Raw genomic sequence first — 19,422 nt, 5'->3', positions numbered from 1 at the left:
AAATTAGATTATAACAACGAGAGTATTAAGATTAAGAATATGACTGTCGACCGGGATTCGGTGTCATTCGGTCGAGCCTGGTTGGAAAGAATATTATCAAATAACAAAGAAGCTACATGTTTATATATAATGAAAAGAAGTAATCACAATTCTCATATAAATAAAAATAAAAATCACATACATACAGTAACCACTATCGATAACATATGTTTGTAGATGAACTGACAAGCAACGACAGAGTTGTGACTCTTGAAAATGATGAAAATAATAATGAACACTATGATGTGAATAATAATGATACTATTAAAAATAATAATAAAAGTACTATTATAGATGATGATGAAATTGATATACGAAATGATTATGTAACAAATATTGAAATGAGTGACGAGTTACCAAGTAACGATAATGACAATAATCAAAAATGTGATAAAATCTTAGAGAACGAACAAAAAGAAAATAATTTTTTCACCCAAGTTCGAACGATCGCGAGTAATCTAATGACGTTGAGTTTTGATCAGCAGAAAATATTCATTGAGACATTATCTAAATTTGAAAACTTATTTTCACCCAAAAATGAACCTGCGGGACAATATAAACATGAAATCAAGTTATTATCAAATAAGCCTATTTTCAGAAAACCGTATCCAATCCCCATTTCGTTGAGACAAGCGGTTGACAATGAAATTCAAGAAATGTTAAACGCTGGTATTATTGAAAGATCTGTAAGCCCGTATTGTAGCCCATTAAGAATCGTAAAAAAAAAAAGATAACCGTGTAAGAATTTGTTTAGATGCTAGATATTTGAACCAAGTTGTGGAATCAGATAATGAAGCTCCACACAGAGAAAAATTTTTTTTTTCCACCCACAAAACCGTTTTGTTACAAAATTTTTGTACAGAGAACGATAAATCTAGTTCCCCTTACGCAATGACTCTGATTTCTATTGTTGACTTCACTAAATAATTTTGTTAGTGAAATTTTGCATTCGTAACAGACAACTTTGGTTTGCACTAATTAAGTTTGTTACACATGTCAGCGCAACAAAACGTTGGGTACTTTTTACCAAAATGCGCAATGAATATTGTTGTTGTTACGCAATGACTCCGAGATTGACCGTCAAACGCTCCTACCAATTGTAGTTTGCATCCACAACCAAGTAAATTTATTTGTGCCACAATATGATTGAGCTATTTGGACAATTTCACCTCAGACCGGACAAGAAATGACCCGCGTATTTTTTCAATCGATCAAAATTTTTTTGAGTGATACATGCACAAAAAAAATCGTCACGTATTTCGGCGCTCGTCCGAAATATTTTTTTCAGAATTTTGAAAATGGCTCTTTCCGTGGTAAAAAATCATTAATCATTTCATTTGTTAATAACAATTATAATTTGCGATGATTTCCGGGTAAAATTTTTTTTTCTGAAAGCTTATTCTTTCACCTTTAAAAAGCGCTATCGATTATTCTTCTACGACGAATAGAACCGGAGATAATAATTCTTGAAGCTTACCGGGCGCTCATTTTGCAACGAAATTGAATATGTTGTAACTCTCGAAAAAAAAATATTTCGGATGAATCCCGAAATACGTATCAGCTCTTTTTGCGGATATAATCTGCGAAAGAAGTTCCGTTTGATTTAAAAAATACCAAGTCAAAAAATCGCTAAATCCGTCCGGTCTGACGTGGAATTGCCCATTTACAAGAGACCAACAAAATCTTTTGGTGGTTTACACCATAGTGCGCGATGAATATTGCAACTGTGAATCTGCTCTGCACTGTCTATCGGCTGAACCAAGTATTTGGTATTAACAACAAAATGTTTTGGTACATCGTACCAAAGTGCCGGTTCAGACTTGCTAGAGTGCAGCGTAGCGCGTGCACAGGCCACTACTTGGTACATCGTAGACCGCATCAGCCGCATTGCGTACGTACGTGCAGCAGATTTCTTCCCAATATAGTTCAATTATATATAATAAGTTTATTTCTTATTATCTGTTACGAATGAGGATATAATAACTTTATGATGTTTCACTGTAAAAACAAGATTTTTATTATTTCCAACTTATTTACAACTATTTACATACAATTACACACGCTTACCTGTAAAAACAAGAAACGACATTAAAAGCTATTATTCCGAAATTATTATTAATTAACAATGTTAGCAAATTTAATGCTTGCACGTGGCTCTTATCTTGTGTGCATCTTTCTATCTCTTTCTGTACTCCCCTCGTTCTACAGGCATGCGCAGTAAGAGAAAGCTTGTGAAAGAAATACACGCATACAAACTAATGTATTTCTTTTACATCTCCCCGGCTCGGAGTGAATAACAAAGATATTAATTAACATGGAATTAATTTAGTTACATGAAATATATTCGATTCTGTTTTCCTGTGACCTGTATCTATTTTAAAAATAACGTTTGATATTTTATCTAAAATTTTGTATGGTCCTATGCGTAATTCATCTGTTTTTTTCCTGTTTAGTTTATTACCATTTTCAACATATACGAATTCACCGATCTGTAGATTGCAATCTTCTCTGTTTCGATCGAAAAATTTTTTATTGTAACTATGGGATTTTAAAGTGTTTTGAAAAGCTATTTGTCTGTCTCTTTGAAGATCTTTCGTTGTTCTTATTTCTTGCAGTTCTTCTGGTAAAATATTAATGTCTTTGCCTTCCATTAGATACTTTGGTGAAAATGTTGTCACAGTGTGTACAGTTTCGTTATAAATTTTCGTGCATTCTTGTGCTATACTAGTCCAGGCTCTTCTATTTTTTTCTTCGTTTATTCTGCATCTTATTTTATTAACTAAAGTTTGGTTTAATCTTTCATTTAAACCGTTTGAAAATGGTGCGTTAACAGCTGTAAATATGATTTGTATTTCTTCTTGGTGTAAAAATTTCTTAAATTCCTTAGAGTTTATTCCAGGATATTGATCTGATAGTATCATTTCTATTTTCTCGTTTTGTGGTATCTGTTTGATCAATTTAATAAAGTCACTTGCAGATTGAGTTTTTGAAGTTACGATGTATGCGTATCGTGTGAAATGATCTACTAACAGGTGTAAATATTTTTTTGTCGAACGGTTTCCTCCAAAACCTCCAATGGTGTCTATTGATACAATTTCAAATGGGCGAGTGGCCGGTCCTAGGTGCGACATTTGTCCTAATTTAAATTTTTTCCTTGATTTGTTCTCGATGCAAATTTCACAGCTGTTACATATGTCCTTGATGTTGTAAGTTAGATTTTTCGCCGTATAAAACGGTTTTATTTTATCCTCCATTTGTTTTATGCCTAAATGACAGTATTGGTTGTGTACATTTTTTATTAATTTTAAACTAAATTGTTCTGACAATAGAATTTTATCTCTCTTTTTTATTTTTTTGTAGAAAACATTATTTTTTTCAAAAATCTTTTCTTTTTTCTCTTGTATATTTATATTTGTAGATTGATCGTTTTTTATTTCTTCTAATTTGACGAGATTTGCTGTTTGTATATAACATTCTTCATTTTTGTTAGGTTCTAAAACTGGGTTTCTGCTCAGTGTGTCAGCTTCTATATTTTGTTTTCCAGGTGAATAAACTATTTTAAAATTATATTGAGATAAATCGTAGGTCAAATCTCCTAATTCTTCATCTGTTCTGGCTTTTATATTCAATTTTTCCAGTGGTTTATGGTCCGAATAAACTGTAAAAGATTTATCTGCCAGCCAATGATGTCAGTATTTTATCGTATCTCTTATCGCAAGGCATTCCAAGTAAATCGCTTTTTTTCTCTTTTGGCTTTCATTCAATTTTCTAGAAAAATATGCCACCGGTTTTTCTTCTCCATTTTCTTGTATTTGTTTAAATATTGCTCCAATACCTTGTAAACTAGCATCTGTATATATGTTTATAGGTAGTTTTGGATCAAAAATGGCTAGTATAGGTTCTGAGCACAGTAAGCTTTTCATTTTTTCAAATGCATTTTGACATTTTTCGTCCCAAATGAATTTTTGATTTTTTCTTAGTAGATTATAAAGAGGATCTAGTAATATTGAGAATTTAGGTATGTATTTATTATAAAAATTAATTTTACCTATGAATTGCCTGACCTGTTTCTGAGTTGTAGGTGTTGGAAAATTCTGTATTGCAGCGAGATTGTCATTCAGTGGTGTCACTGAGTCGTGCTTAATAGTATGGCCTAGGTATTTGACCGAGTCTTGAGCGAATGAACATTTTGATAATTTTAATCTGAACCCTTCTTGTACTATCGCATCTAATAATTGTTTTATATGACTAATATGTTCTTCAAATGTTTCGGAAGAAATTAAGATATCATCTATGTAATTGACTGCAAATCCATTCAATTTATATTTTCTAATTATATTACTTAGGATTCTCTGAAAAATGGCAGGTGATGTTTTCAAGCCGAACGGCATGCACGTCCATTGGTAATGTCCTTCTTGTGTAACAAAAGCTGTTTTTCTTCTATCTTCAATTCGAAGTGGTATTGCCCAAAATGCTGAGTTTATATCTAATATCGTGAAAAATCTACACCCTCTCGTTTTTACCATCAAGTCTTCAATTCTAGAAAATGGTTGTGATTGTGGAACTATAATTTTGTTTAGATCTCGAAAGTCCATGCACAGTCTTGATTTTTTTCCTTCATCTTTTTTGAAAGCTAGTGTGACTGGAGCAGCAAAAGGACTATAAGATTAAATATTTTGTTGGGAAAGGGGGGGAAAGTGAACTGAGATCGAATGATATACAAAAACTATGGATTTCAGAAATTTTAGAAAATACACAAAACTATTAAGTAAAGGATAGTGCAATGGAGTAGTTTTAGTCGCTTCTAGGAGAGATTTCGTAACTTCTACGCGAAAAAATGATCTTCACCTAAAATACAAAATCTTAGAACAACGTTGTTACGTCCGATCGGTTTAGTTTTGTTTGGGATGGATCTTACGTGAACAGGAGAGTGTGTGTCTCGATTTTTTGGGTCCAAGTGCTAGCACTTTTCACCTGGGACTCGAGACCAGTGCAAACTTGGAAATAGCGGTGGTTAATAATAACACGGGAAATTTGAGGATGATGTTTTACTCGAAGAGGGATTTGGTTTTATATGCTTGTCTCCTCGGATCTGATTTATTGATTTGCTTATAATCGGGAAAATTAGGTTTAAACTCTACTGGAATTTTATATAAAAATCGAATTTACTCGTAAGAATCACTTGGTTCTTGAGATAACTACAGCCGGGTTAAGCGAGTTTCTCAATAGCCGCCTGATTCATAAGGAAAATCTAGAGGAAAACGAACATCAGCCGGTTAAAGCGAGTTCGTTTTGACACAGACTTTTCCTTTTGAATAAATTTGAAATTGGTAAAATTGAAGAATTAATTATTGGAAACAAGGGTGAATTTTGAATGAATACGTGGTTATATTTCCCGAATAAAATATAAAATACAAAATTTATAACATAAAAATACTAACTAACAGTTGATAAAAAAAAACTCAAGTTAGAATCGGGAGTGGAATGAATTGGGGAAGTAAGAATTTTGGAAAGAGTGGAGAATGTATGAGAATAACACCTTGCTCGAATTGATTTGGAATTGGAGAAGATGGTGCGAACTGCACTGGTGGACTTCCGATTCAACTTTTAGAAAACTGGACTGAAGTTAAGTTTTTGGTGGATGAGTTAAGTGAGTGAGTTTTGTCTGATACTTTTTAGTCTGTGACTGCAACTGTATTACTGAGACTGGAACTGAGACTGGTACTGAGACTGGAACTGTGTGACTATAACTGAACTATGTAACTGAACTGAACTGTGTAACTGAACTGTGAACTATGAACTGTGTAACTGGGCTGAATTATTCTGTCTATCCTGAACTTTTTTAGTTGAGTTCCAGTTTTTATACCAGGATTTTGAGGGCGGTGTTTTGTAAATTCCTACAATTGGTTGGAATTTTCTTTTGGGGGTTCTTCCAATCGTGTGTGTTTATCTATTTTGTTCAAAATGTGTAAAATATCCCATTGGTTGAGTTTTTCTCCCACTTGGGCCTGGTTATGCTGGGGTAGTTTTCTGGGGTACAAACACTTGAGTTTTATTACTATCCTCGGGAAATTGTTCGGTTTTTGAAAGTTTACTATTATTTAATGAACAAACTGGATTTTTACCAACTCCGGAATGGAAAATTCTTAGTGAATTTGAATCATTGATTTCTGTTTTTGAACGAAGGTTCTATCATGTTTTTTACGGATTTTATATTATAAGATTGAAATTTGACTGAATTCTTCAATTTAACAAGTGTAACGAGTGTGTGATAATGTTTTATTAACGCGGAGACGGTTTAAAATTGTTCATTGGTAAATGTTAAAAATTGGTTCTTAATAATTGAAGCAATATATGAAGCTAATGGAATATTTCGAACTCGGAGTGGTTTACAATATGAAGAAAAGGGTCTTGGCCTGAAAATGTGCGTGCGGACCAGGGATTTGTTTAGACTATTCTAGGGTTTTACGACCGACTCTCCAGATTCCACATCTGCAAGATCTCAGGTTCGAATGGTCATCTCTGGGACCTTTGTTTAGTTAAAACCTAGGGGATATTAGAAATTTTGAATTTAGGAGTCCCGTGGGACGTAACATCTCCCCCCCTGAGTTGAACGTTAGGGGTCTTAAGGATGCCTGGCGTTCATTCAGAAAGTGGAATCTGCGATATCGTATACAGGTTGAACAGAGAAATCTTACAATTAACTAAAGCGAAGTTTTAAACTAATTGTCAACAACATGTATGTAATTGAGTAAGGTTTACAAAAAAATTGCGATTAAATAATTAGTTGGTATGTTTACACAAAACGTATAGGTATATGAAATACAAAAGGAACATGAAAGGTTTTATTTCTTTATTTTGAAAGTGGGATTATAGTAATATATTTTGAGTTCGTTTGTTCTGATTTTATTATTATTCTTCTTGCATAGTTACGTGTGAGTGTTTTAATTTATTGGCATGTACAACGCGTGTTGCATTTTTGTGCGAAATTTTTATATTACCACTTGGTAAGACTTCTATAATTTTATGCGGACCACTATACTGGTCCCCGAATTTTCCTTTCTTCGGTTCATTTAGCAGGAATACTTTATCTCCAATTCTGAATTCTTGAGGATTTATTTTTCGATCATAGTACTGCTTGGATTTTTGCTTGGCGTTTATAAGATTTTGACGTGCTAATTTTTGTACAACATTAATTCGTGTCATCATTTGCATTAGATATTCATTGTATGTTGGTAAAGGTTCCTCGTCTTCTATTTCTTCGCTGGAGGGTTGACGTGCTAAATTTCCAAAAACCAGTTCAAATGGCGTGAACTTAGTTCCCTCGTGGACGCTGGTATTATATGAGAACGTAGCTAAATCTAACCATTCGTCCCATTCGCTGTCTTCTTTTACATATTGCTTTAAATATTCGACTAGCACTTGATGTGACCTTTCCAGAGCTCCATTAGCTTGTGGGTAGAAAGCTGTTGTTCTAAACTGTTTTATTTTGAATAGTTTAGCTAAACGTTTCATCAATGTGCTCATAAAATTCGTTCCCTGATCTGTTAACAAAGCTCGCGGTGAACCGAATATACAGATAAATCTCTTAACGAAGGCGTTCGCTACGCAAGAAGCGGTCATACTGACTAAAGGTACAGCTAAGCAAAATTTCGTTAAGTGATCTTGTATTGTCAAAATGTATTTGTTATTATTGTTAGTTAACGGCAGAGGGCCTACTATATCCATGGATATTTTGTCGAAAGCTGTGAGTGGAGTATCTGTTATTATCATAGGTTGCTTTGTCTTGACACGGCATAATTTTTTTAATTGACATTGCAAACAGTGCTGGATAAAATCCTGAACGTCTATCTTCATATTTTTCCAATAAAATCTTTGACGAATTCTAGCGTAGGTTTTCGTAACACCTTTGTGTCCTCCTAATGATGAAGAGTGGGCTTCTTCTATAATATTTTGACGTTGGTTTTCCGATGCATATTGAGTTAATCCCATGCAAACTGTAATTTTTACATCGCAGCCATTAATTGCGGTTTGAAATTCGTCAACTATTCGGTCCCACCTGACCTCATCTATTTTAGGTGTTCTAGCCATTCTTATTGTACCGATTCTAAACCTATCTATCGTTTTCCTCAATGATTTTGCTAAATCTGGGACTATATCTTTGGTAACTATCGTGTCTTCACTTTCTTTGGCTACTAAGGCTAAATGGTATTTAGTTCCTCTTTTGATGATGGATACTTCTCCAATCAGCGGATTTTTGAACTCAGGTAGTTGTTTTTGCTGGGAAAGTAACATCGATCCCTTATCGCATGGTTTGCCTGTTCGGGTGATGAAGTATGCGTAATTATCTTTTTCCATGGTTAATTGATCTCGTGAATTTGAAAAATTGTCGTCTGACGTTTTTTCTTGTTGGTTGTTATCTTCTGGGATTTCATTTTCTGACGAGTCACTATCTTCATCGGAATCTTCGTCCGAGAAAAATTTATCTGCGGTTGATTTAGGATTCGGTTCCGTTTCTGAGTCCGAATCGGATTCTGTTGATGACTCATATATCGTAGGTAATTTTACGTTCCGTAATCTTGTTCTTCCGTCATTCTCTTCTTCTCCGCTCTCTTCGTCGGCCTCTTCGTCCTCGTTTTCGTACTCATTAGGGTTTGCTACAACTGATTTTGGTATTCGATCAATTAAAGGTCTATCATCCTCTTCAAATGGGTCTTCATCGCTTTGCTGCTCATCTCCGCTATCTTTCGAGTTATGGATGTCAACCTTCGTTTGACGATTAATACATCGTTTCTGGAGTATTTCCTCTCTTGTAAATGGAATTGCATCGGTTTTTGCACTCGTCTTACTTCTAGTTTTCATCGTGACTGTGGGTGATTTTCTAGCTGGTAGCTCTTCTTCTTCAATCATATCTACCTTTTGTGGCGAAGATCCCGTGTATTTGGAAAACGTCGCGTTCGAGTATGTTCCATCGTCGATCATGACTTCATCTGGATCGTTTTGGATCGGTAGTACGCGTCTTTCGGTTGATCCTTCAACAGGGTTTCTTGAAAGTGCGTCGGCGTTGACGTTCGTCTTTCCTGCCTTATAAACTACGGTGTATTCATACTCGGCTAATTTTAACCTCCACCTGATCAAACGTGAGGTTGGATCTTTAACTGAATTTAACCATACTAATGGTCTATGATCTGTCACCAATGTGAAACTTCGGCCATATACATAAGGTCTGAAATATTGCACCGAGTATACTATAGCTAATAATTCCTTTTCTATTGTCGAATAATTTAACTCAGCTCCATTCAGGACTCTAGAGGTGTAAGCTATTGGTGAATCTTTATTTATCGGACCTTGACTTAATATCCCTCCTATAGCGTAACCTGATGCATCTGTAGTTATTAAAAAAGGCTTCGTGAAATCTGGATATTGTAATACTGGTTCCTGACATAATTTTAATTTTAATTGATCAAACGCTGTTTGGTGAGTATCATCCCATTGGAATGGTACATCTTTCTTTAATAAATGACTGAGTGGTTTCGCAATCTTTGAAAACCCTTCTATGAATCTGCGATAATAACCAGCTAGACCAAGGAACTGTTTAATATTCTTTGCATTTTTCGGGCGTGGAAATTCCTTAACTGCTATTATCTTATTCGGATTCGGTTTTACTCCGTCCTCCGAAATTATATGTCCTAGATATGCGACCTCTTTGCGTAGGAATTCGCATTTATCGGGCTGTAGTTGTAAATTTGCTTTCCTGAGCCTATCCATTAATTTTTCGAATTTTATCTCATGTTCTCTCAGGGATCTAGAATATAAAACTATATCGTCTAGGTATACAAATAATTCTACTCCTTGCAAACCTATTAATACCCTATCCATCAGTCTTTGAAAGGTTGCGGGTGCGTTCTTGAGCCCGAATGGCATTCTACTAAATTCGTAGTGTCCGTAAGGTGTCGAGAAAGCAGTCTTGTGGCTATCGTCGCTGTGCATTTTTATTTGATGGAACCCGGACGCGAGATCGAATACTGAAAAGTATTTGGCTCCTCCGAGTTGATCTAAGATCTCGGTGATGTTTGGCAATGGGTAAGCATCTCCTATAGTTTTTTCATTCAATGCTCTAAAGTCTAATACTAATCTCCATCGCTTGTTGCCTTGGGAATCTGGTTTTTTTGGGACTATCCATATAGGTGAATTGTAAGGTGATTCGGAAGATGTTACTATTTCTTTATCTATCAGTTCTTCTACTTGTCGATTAATTTCACCTTTGTGAATAGGTGGAAACCGATACTGTCGCGTGTTCACTGGTCGGTTATCAACTGTGGTGATTCGATGTTGAAGTACTGGAGTGAAATTTAAAGTTTCTCCAGGTATGTAAAAGCGATCGGAATGTTTGATAATGAGTTTTTTCATGCTCTCTTTCTCTTCTGAATTCAAATGTTCGAGTCGTAATAATTCATACAATTTATTTGTTCTTTCTTCATTTTTACTTTGCTCCGTGTTTGAATTTGATAAATGACTTAGCTCTTCTATATTATTATTAGATTTCGATTCTAATTGAAGGTTCAGCGAAGGGTTGGGCTCTCCTGGCTCGGATTTTGAATTAGATTTAGGATTCAGTGAAGGATTCAGCGAAGGATTCAGCGAAGGATTCAGCGAAGGATTCAGCGTACGATTCAGCGTAGGATTCAGCGTAGGATTCAGCGAAGGATTCACTGAAGGATTCAGCGTAGGATTCAGCGAAGGATTCACTGAAGGATTCAGCGTACGATTCAGCGTAGGATTCAGCGAAGGATTCAGCGTACGATTCAGCGTAGGATTCAGCGTAGGATTCAGCGAAGGATTCAGCGAAGGATTCAGCGAAGGATTCAGCGAAGGATTCAGCGAAGGATTCAGCGTAGGATTCAGCGTAGGATTCAGCGTAGGATTCAGCGAAGGATTCAGCGTACGATTCAGCGTAGGATTCAGCGAAGGATTCAGCGTACGATTCAGCGTAGGATTCAGCGAAGGATTCAGCGTACGATTCAGCGTAGGATTCAGCGTAGGATTCAGCGAAGGATTCAGCGAAGGATTCAGCGAAGGATTCAGCGAAGGATTCAGCGTAGGATTCAGCGTAGGATTGAGCTTTCTTGGCTCGGATTTTGAATTAGCATGTTTGTGTAGCGGTTCAGTTTCTGCCTTCTTAGAATCTAACTCGACGCTTATTCTACCTAAGTGAACATCAGCTTTCTCGGAGTTAGCACTTTCTTCAAAAGGCCGGATTGTTAGAGTCGGAATCGCTACGGAAATATCGCGTTCTGTGGTATTTATTGCCCTCATGTATGCTAAACCGTTGACAACCCTAACGACAGCATCACCAGTTATGATACCCTCAGCTTCTATGCGAGGTATATACCCTTCAATGATCTCCGGATTTGCCACTATAACATGAAATGGTGTATTTGATCTAGCAGGAAGAATAACGACTTTTCCCGATTCGAATGGTAGTTCAATATCGTCCCATACTAAACAGTTCTTGGCGTAATTGAGATTGGCTCGACATTGGACAAGGAACTCGGATCCCAAAATTCCGTCTTCTTTGATCGGGAAATCATTGTCGACCACGTGAAAAGTAATTTTATAACCTAAGATGTTTATTGTGACAAAACCTAAAGTGGTTACATGATGCTCCGTTATTCCACTAAGTTTCAATATTTCTGCTTCATTTATGTACGTATTGGGATCAAGCACTTTCCTTTTCAATAAATTTGGAGCTGCACCACTATCTATCATGAGGACTGCCGGTAATTTGAATCCACAACTTTGTATTTTGACTGTGGCTATATATCCAGATTGAACTACATTTACTGTGGTGATTTTCGGTTCTCCTCTTTGGTGTTTGCTACGGTTACTGGGCGCGTTTGGGTCATCGAAATACCCGACTCCCCTTGAGCCACGCTCTCTCTCAAGGGTGCAAACCCGTTTCCCTGATTTCTAAATTTTTCGTTTCTACTATTATTGTACATTCTTTTACGACATTCCTCAAGTAAATGACCGGGTGCTTTACAATAGCGACACATTTTCCCTTTGTTTGTCTGAGGATCTTGCCCTTGTTGAACTATCGGATATTTATCTGTTCCTTCTGTACTGGTAGGGGCGTTTGGATTTGGCTGATTACTACTGTTCAAAAACTTCCAACAGGTATCTGCCGCATGACCCTTTCTTTTACATAGTTGACAGACCAGGATTTCGGAAACTACTTGGTTAACTCTATTGTGTTCAAAACGACCTGTTTCTCGGTAAGCTTTTTGATTCCGCAAACCCATGCGTGCTAAATTTTCCTTTTCTATTCTAACGGCTTCTGCGATAGTTTCGGCGAAACCTGTGATCGCGGGCATTCGCATCTCGATTTCTGACCTTAGACCATGTTTGAAACAAGAACATGCGTTGATCTCGACTGATTTTTGAAATTCTTCGGTGACAGTTCCGTGTTCATTTTGATATGCGTCCTTAATGCGTTTCGCGAGGATTCGAACGCGGTTTGCATACGATACCACATTTTCGTTGTCTTTCTGAAATATATTACCTAACTTCCCCTGAACTTGGTACACTGTTTCTGCGGGTGCGTACAATTTTTTAATATAATTGATAAAGTCTCCAATTTTCTCAAATCGCGCATCTTGAATTGCAACTCGTGCATTACCCCGAAGTTTATTTCGTGCTAATCTAACTAGGCTACTTTCTGCAGTTGGAGGTAGTAGATCTCTTGCTTCTTCACATCCCTCGATGAATTGTGTCAGCGGAATATTTGTTCCATCGTACACTGGGATAGCTTCTAAAGCGATTTTCATGGATACATAATGATGATCGTCACTTACGGCCATGTTGCCTGTTTTGAGTCTTTCTAAAAGAGATTTATTTTGAACCCTTGAAGGTGTGGCACCGGTTTCTTCAGATGTGCTGGCCTGAAGATCCAGGGGATTTAGTTTTGGTTGATCTTGTTCAATTTCTTTATTAGGTGTTCGATTTATTGGCATTTTATTTGCATAGTTCGAAGTTTTTGCACTTATTTAAGGAATTCACTTAAAATTTTGTTATTATTAACGTTCTATTTCACTTGGTGCACTGTTAACTATCCCACCGCTGCCACCAAAAATTTTTCTTCTGTTACGTCCGATCGGTTTAGTTTTGTTTGGGATGGATCTTACGTGAACAGGAGAGTGTGTGTCTCGATTTTTTGGGTCCAAGTGCTAGCACTTTTCACCTGGGACTCGAGACCAGTGCAAACTTGGAAATAGCGGTGGTTAATAATAACACGGGAAATTTGAGGATGATGTTTTACTCGAAGAGGGATTTGGTTTTATATGCTTGTCTCCTCGGATCTGATTTATTGATTTGCTTATAATCGGGAAAATTAGGTTTAAACTCTACTGGAATTTTATATAAAAATCGAATTTACTCGTAAGAATCACTTGGTTCTTGAGATAACTACAGCCGGGTTAAGCGAGTTTCTCAATAGCCGCCTGATTCATAAGGAAAATCTAGAGGAAAACGAACATCAGCCGGTTAAAGCGAGTTCGTTTTGACACAGACTTTTCCTTTTGAATAAATTTGAAATTGGTAAAATTGAAGAATTAATTATTGGAAACAAGGGTGAATTTTGAATGAATACGTGGTTATATTTCCCGAATAAAATATAAAATACAAAATTTATAACATAAAAATACTAACTAACAGTTGATAAAAAAAAACTCAAGTTAGAATCGGGAGTGGAATGAATTGGGGAAGTAAGAATTTTGGAAAGAGTGGAGAATGTATGAGAATAACACCTTGCTCGAATTGATTTGGAATTGGAGAAGATGGTGCGAACTGCACTGGTGGACTTCCGATTCAACTTTTAGAAAACTGGACTGAAGTTAAGTTTTTGGTGGATGAGTTAAGTGAGTGAGTTTTGTCTGATACTTTTTAGTCTGTGACTGCAACTGTATTACTGAGACTGGAACTGAGACTGGTACTGAGACTGGAACTGTGTGACTATAACTGAACTATGTAACTGAACTGAACTGTGTAACTGAACTGTGAACTATGAACTGTGTAACTGGGCTGAATTATTCTGTCTATCCTGAACTTTTTTAGTTGAGTTCCAGTTTTTATACCAGGATTTTGAGGGCGGTGTTTTGTAAATTCCTACAATTGGTTGGAATTTTCTTTTGGGGGTTCTTCCAATCGTGTGTGTTTATCTATTTTGTTCAAAATGTGTAAAATATCCCATTGGTTGAGTTTTTCTCCCACTTGGGCCTGGTTATGCTGGGGTAGTTTTCTGGGGTACAAACACTTGAGTTTTATTACTATCCTCGGGAAATTGTTCGGTTTTTGAAAGTTTACTATTATTTAATGAACAAACTGGATTTTTACCAACTCCGGAATGGAAAATTCTTAGTGAATTTGAATCATTGATTTCTGTTTTTGAACGAAGGTTCTATCATGTTTTTTACGGATTTTATATTATAAGATTGAAATTTGACTGAATTCTTCAATTTAACAAGTGTAACGAGTGTGTGATAATGTTTTATTAACGCGGAGACGGTTTAAAATTGTTCATTGGTAAATGTTAAAAATTGGTTCTTAATAATTGAAGCAATATATGAAGCTAATGGAATATTTCGAACTCGGAGTGGTTTACAATATGAAGAAAAGGGTCTTGGCCTGAAAATGTGCGTGCGGACCAGGGATTTGTTTAGACTATTCTAGGGTTTTACGACCGACTCTCCAGATTCCACATCTGCAAGATCTCAGGTTCGAATGGTCATCTCTGGGACCTTTGTTTAGTTAAAACCTAGGGGATATTAGAAATTTTGAATTTAGGAGTCCCGTGGGACGTAACAACGTACTCGATTCTTTATGAAACTATAAACAAAACATCAATTACGGTAATTCTTGACGTGACATAAATAACCAGAATTTTTGTTTATAATAGACAATATGTTGACAAGTAGTAATACAAAGCTAAAAAATCGTGTCCGGTAGCCGACCGCCATTACCCCACTGTCGCCTATGAGGTGATTAATTTCGATTAATTCTTGCGATCGGGCAAAATATTTCAATTTTATTGCCACCTGCATTTCACAGAAAATACCACTGTTAAGTCAACGTTGTAGATACATTCATTCTGCAGAGGAATGATTAATTTCATATCTCAATGCATATTTACAAAATTCTGGTTGATTTGACAAAAGTTTTTTCTGAGTGATGCTCGTACCGTTCTCGCCATGAAAATTTTTGTTTTCTTGTTACTTGTATGCTATATATAGATGAGGGAATCGACCAGGAAGCGCTATTAGCTATATCTCCTCACTCTAAAGAAATAGAACAGCTGATTACGAAAATCGGACCAAGGTCAAAATTTCAGAAAGCATTAGCCACGTTTCAAGCCATTATGTCAAGCAAATTTGAAGTTATTCCAACTACGGCTTCAGAAGCGCAATCTGATGCAACATCCGAGTTGATTTCACTAGATTTATCAAGCATCGAGGTATGAATTCATCCATTAAAATTGTGATGTTCTACGTGATTTTTTGTGTTCGATGAGTATACATAATATCTGCATACAGCTATAAGTATTTCGATCAGTCCTATGCATTCTTGTTTTATTAATTAGGTTCGATGACTGTTATGATTCAGTTGAGCAATTGAGGTTTCTAGAAAATATTCGAAAAAATTTACTATTTTTTTGATCGTATAGGATTTAACGGAAAACATTAAGCCGGTAGAGGAGAGTCTTCCACCTATCATTGTCACAGAGGCAGATTTCGGAGATCATCTCATGCAAAGACAAATAACGGGCTTACAAAGCTTAGATAAATCACCAGAACGACCACAAAATATCAAAACGAACGAAGAGCAAAATAAGGAAAACCTGCAGCCAGACGATCATCATTGTAATCAGCCGAAAAACCAAAAAGTTGAGGTCATACCTGTTCAAATTTCGGAAGTTGATCTGAATAGCGGCGATGTATTATTCGACTCCAGTTTACATTCATTGGTAATTGAAAATGCTACCGTTTGGTTAGAACTTTTGATTTGACAGTCGCTTCATTCATCGTTGATGGATTTTATTAATATTCTTACGATCATTCGTTACTTTCCCCCATTTACATGATTTGTATATGAGTATTATATATATACGTCTATCTTATGTACACATCTTCTTATCTGTACAGGATTTGACAAAACTATTGAATGAATCAATCTTTGGAAAAGTAACATTAAGCATCTACGAGATACGAAAAGATTTTGACGAATCAACTCGTAGAAAACTGGTGGACCTAATAATCACGTCCTTACTATCGAAAACTGATCCACTCAATCAACCGTAAGAATTGCAAACGTGCACCTATGAAATAATATGCTCATTGAGACGTGTTTAAGATCTATTCAATTTTTAGCATTCAGTACAAAAATCACCACTTTGATGAATTAGCAAACAAAATTATCGGATTATTCCCATCAGAAACTAAAGAGATTTATTACGTGGCGCCGCACACAGAAGGATCTCAGCAAAAAATTTCTAAAGGCAAGCTCGTAGATGCTTATAGGAATAGGTTGCGGCAACTTAAGAAAGCTGGGCTTCATAGAGGTCGGAAACGAAAAATTGAGGAGACCGAGGGGGAATCTGATTCTATCGACACAGAGAGTAAGGCAGTCAAGATATTTTAGAAATGTTTAGGCATATAATCGTTTTGTCTGAAACATCGATAAATTTTCAGATAAGCGCGTTTGTACCGTGCACCAAGACTGGCTCAGGCATAATACTGCACCCTGGGAATCAGTCGTCGAGCATTGGAATGCTTCACGGGCACTGAGGCAGTCCGATTTTCATAAAGCAATCGGCAATGTTAACAGCATAATCGAAGCGTGGCCAGTCGTGAAACAACCATTAGGCTATACGTTGGTAAATATCGGATATGATCACCTTTTATTCTTATTGAACTGTGTGCATATGATAATTTGGAGTGGTGTTGCAGCTAGAAAGTGACTACAACTATATGTTCAACGATGGACTCAGTATTTACTCCGAGTGGCCCATGCTTTCCACAAAACTAGAAAACCTTATGAGGTCCGAGATCAAAGAAAAAGCTTATATTCCCTTCTTAGACAACTTAAAAGACAGTGACATTACCCCAGGTGTGTTGATTGTCCAATAATAGCAAAAAAAAATTACGAGGTGAAAATTGAAAATGAAGAAATCATAAATCGCTTTGTTGGCAGATTCAAGAGACGCTATACTACTAAGTCTGCTACCTGTAATTTGCCCACCATCAACCGTAGTACGTCTAGCCAAGGGATCATGGAAACCCAGCTGTGCAGAATCAATAAACGGATTCATCTTACACGTGAAGGTGAGAAATATCCCATTCATCGAATTTCGGAGCTGGACTCTATTTGGATTGAGATGCTCTTTGCTGATTTTTGATCTTTTATCATATAAGTCATAACTCATCATTCTAATCTTGTTCGCAGGTTCCGGGAGATCTAGAGATGGCGAGAGATCAGCAGCGAGAAAAGATGGCAAAAATAAAACAACCACTTCAACCTTACGTTATTGTCCTTGGTCCGCGACTATCGGCTATTGAGCACTCATATGTAAACGTAGATGAGACGCTGTACCTTGTGGAAAGTCCATTGAAGGCCGTGGACATTTGCTATAAAATATTCCAGGTTTTAAATGCGACATATCCTCCTCAAAGTGAACAAGTTTGGCTCTTCTTACAGAAGTATGTTTACAAGCGAACAACCAGATGGGACAAACAAGTAAAGTCCGTAATAATCCTTACTGGGAAACTCAACCAAGCCAAGAAAGAAAATTCTCGGTCAGGTGAGCCTGAGTCCCAAAATTAATAGTTGTTTTTATTTCACGATGTTCCACTGCTTCGTCTGTAACCTTTCTTATGAGGATGTTCCGACTCTTATGAGTCATTTCAAACTCCAACACAGATTTAGTTTGCATAACCGTTTTATTTGTAAGCAAGGTAAATGAATCCGCGAATTTCAAAGCATCTATGCATTTCGACAGCATTTACTCAAAAAGCATCACGGCTTGGTAGCATTAGATGAGAGGGAATTGAATTTGTCTATAGAAAACGATTCTGCGTTGTGTTCGTCTTCTCAGATTAAACAAACTACTACAACTAACGTCGTGGATAAGCCTCAAGATTTTCCTCCATCGGTTATTCCAAAACCTTCAATTAATGATCTTCCCAGTAGACTCAAAATATCTGCTGTATCTTTTGTTTCCGATTTATATGGTCAAAGTTCGTTGACTCGTCGACACATCCAAATTGTAATTGACATGATAGGAGAGTTCATCAGCAGTACGGTAATTCAGGATCTTCAGCTTATAGTAATGTCAAAATTGCAGAAATTGAATTTAGAAGACAGAGAAAAAGCCGAGATAGAGCGAGCCTTCACCATATGCGCAACCCCCTTCAAAGATTTACAAACAGATTACCGTAGATTACAATATTTCAAAGAAACGGGTTGTTATATCGAGCCTACTCCTTACGTGATGGGTGAAACTCTGGAAAGCAAAGCCATTCGGGGAACATTCACAATAACTCCAGTAAATGTTTTCGGCCAATTCATATCTATAAAGAGCGTACTCAAAAAATTATTCACGATGCCTTCTCTTCTACAGACGATTATTGACTACATCGATAGTTTATCTCTGAAATCTTCTCTGATTACGAATATCGTTCAAGCAGAACTATTCCTGAAAGTACAAAGTAGATTCTGCGGAAGAAAAATCTTACCACTTGTCGTATACTTCGATGAATTAGAAACGAATAATCCCTTAGGCGGGAAAACTGGCAGGCACAAACTCGGCGCTGTTTATTTCTCTCTAGCGTGTATTCCTCCAGAATTTCAATCGCTACTTGAAAATATATTTTTAACGCTTTTGTTTTGTAATAAAGATAGAGTAGAATTCGGAAACAAAGCTACGTTTCAACCACTTCTGAATGATTTGAAGGACATGGAGCAAGATCCTATTTGCACTTGGAATGGAGTCGATATCTATGTTTGTTGTATTGCAATTGTTGGTGATAATTTGGGTGTACACGAAATGTGTGGTTTTGTTGAGAGTTTTTCTGCCAACTACCCTTGCAGGTTTTGCAAAGTATCTCGGGATACACTCAAAAGTCAGACTATAGAGGATATCAATTTATTGAGGACTGTTGCTAATTACAATACAGATCTTGACGTAGATGACGTTAGCAAAACTGGAATTTCGGAGGACTGCATGTTCAATGAGCTAGTTTCTTTCCACGCGGTTGAAAACCTGGCATGTGACATTATGCATGATATACTTGAAGGAACATGTCAGTATGATCTTGCGCAAATAATTTCACA

The 19,422-nt window shown here is 36.5% G+C and overlaps 1 protein-coding gene across 1 annotated transcript; it reads left to right on the top strand.

Annotated features, from left to right (window-relative positions):
- Positions 1 to 15,591: 15,591 nt before the first annotated feature.
- Positions 15,592 to 17,939, top strand: LOC125501699. The gene is made up of 7 exons (XM_048658092.1): positions 15,592 to 16,057; positions 16,236 to 16,387; positions 16,461 to 16,708; positions 16,782 to 16,966; positions 17,040 to 17,199; positions 17,284 to 17,414; positions 17,536 to 17,939. The coding sequence occupies exons 1-7, from the start codon at positions 15,839 to 15,841 to the stop codon at positions 17,911 to 17,913; spliced, it is 1,473 nt and encodes a 490-aa protein (XP_048514049.1). The 5' UTR covers positions 15,592 to 15,838; the 3' UTR covers positions 17,914 to 17,939.
- The last annotated feature ends 1,483 nt before the right edge of the window (positions 17,940 to 19,422 follow it).

The sequence above is a fragment of the Athalia rosae genome, chromosome 7 (genome assembly GCF_917208135.1).
Source record: "Athalia rosae chromosome 7, iyAthRosa1.1, whole genome shotgun sequence".
Taxonomy (NCBI): Eukaryota; Metazoa; Arthropoda; class Insecta; order Hymenoptera; family Athaliidae; genus Athalia; species Athalia rosae.
The sequence above is the reverse complement of the archived record's forward strand: the minus strand, read 5'-3'. Positions and strand labels throughout refer to the sequence as shown.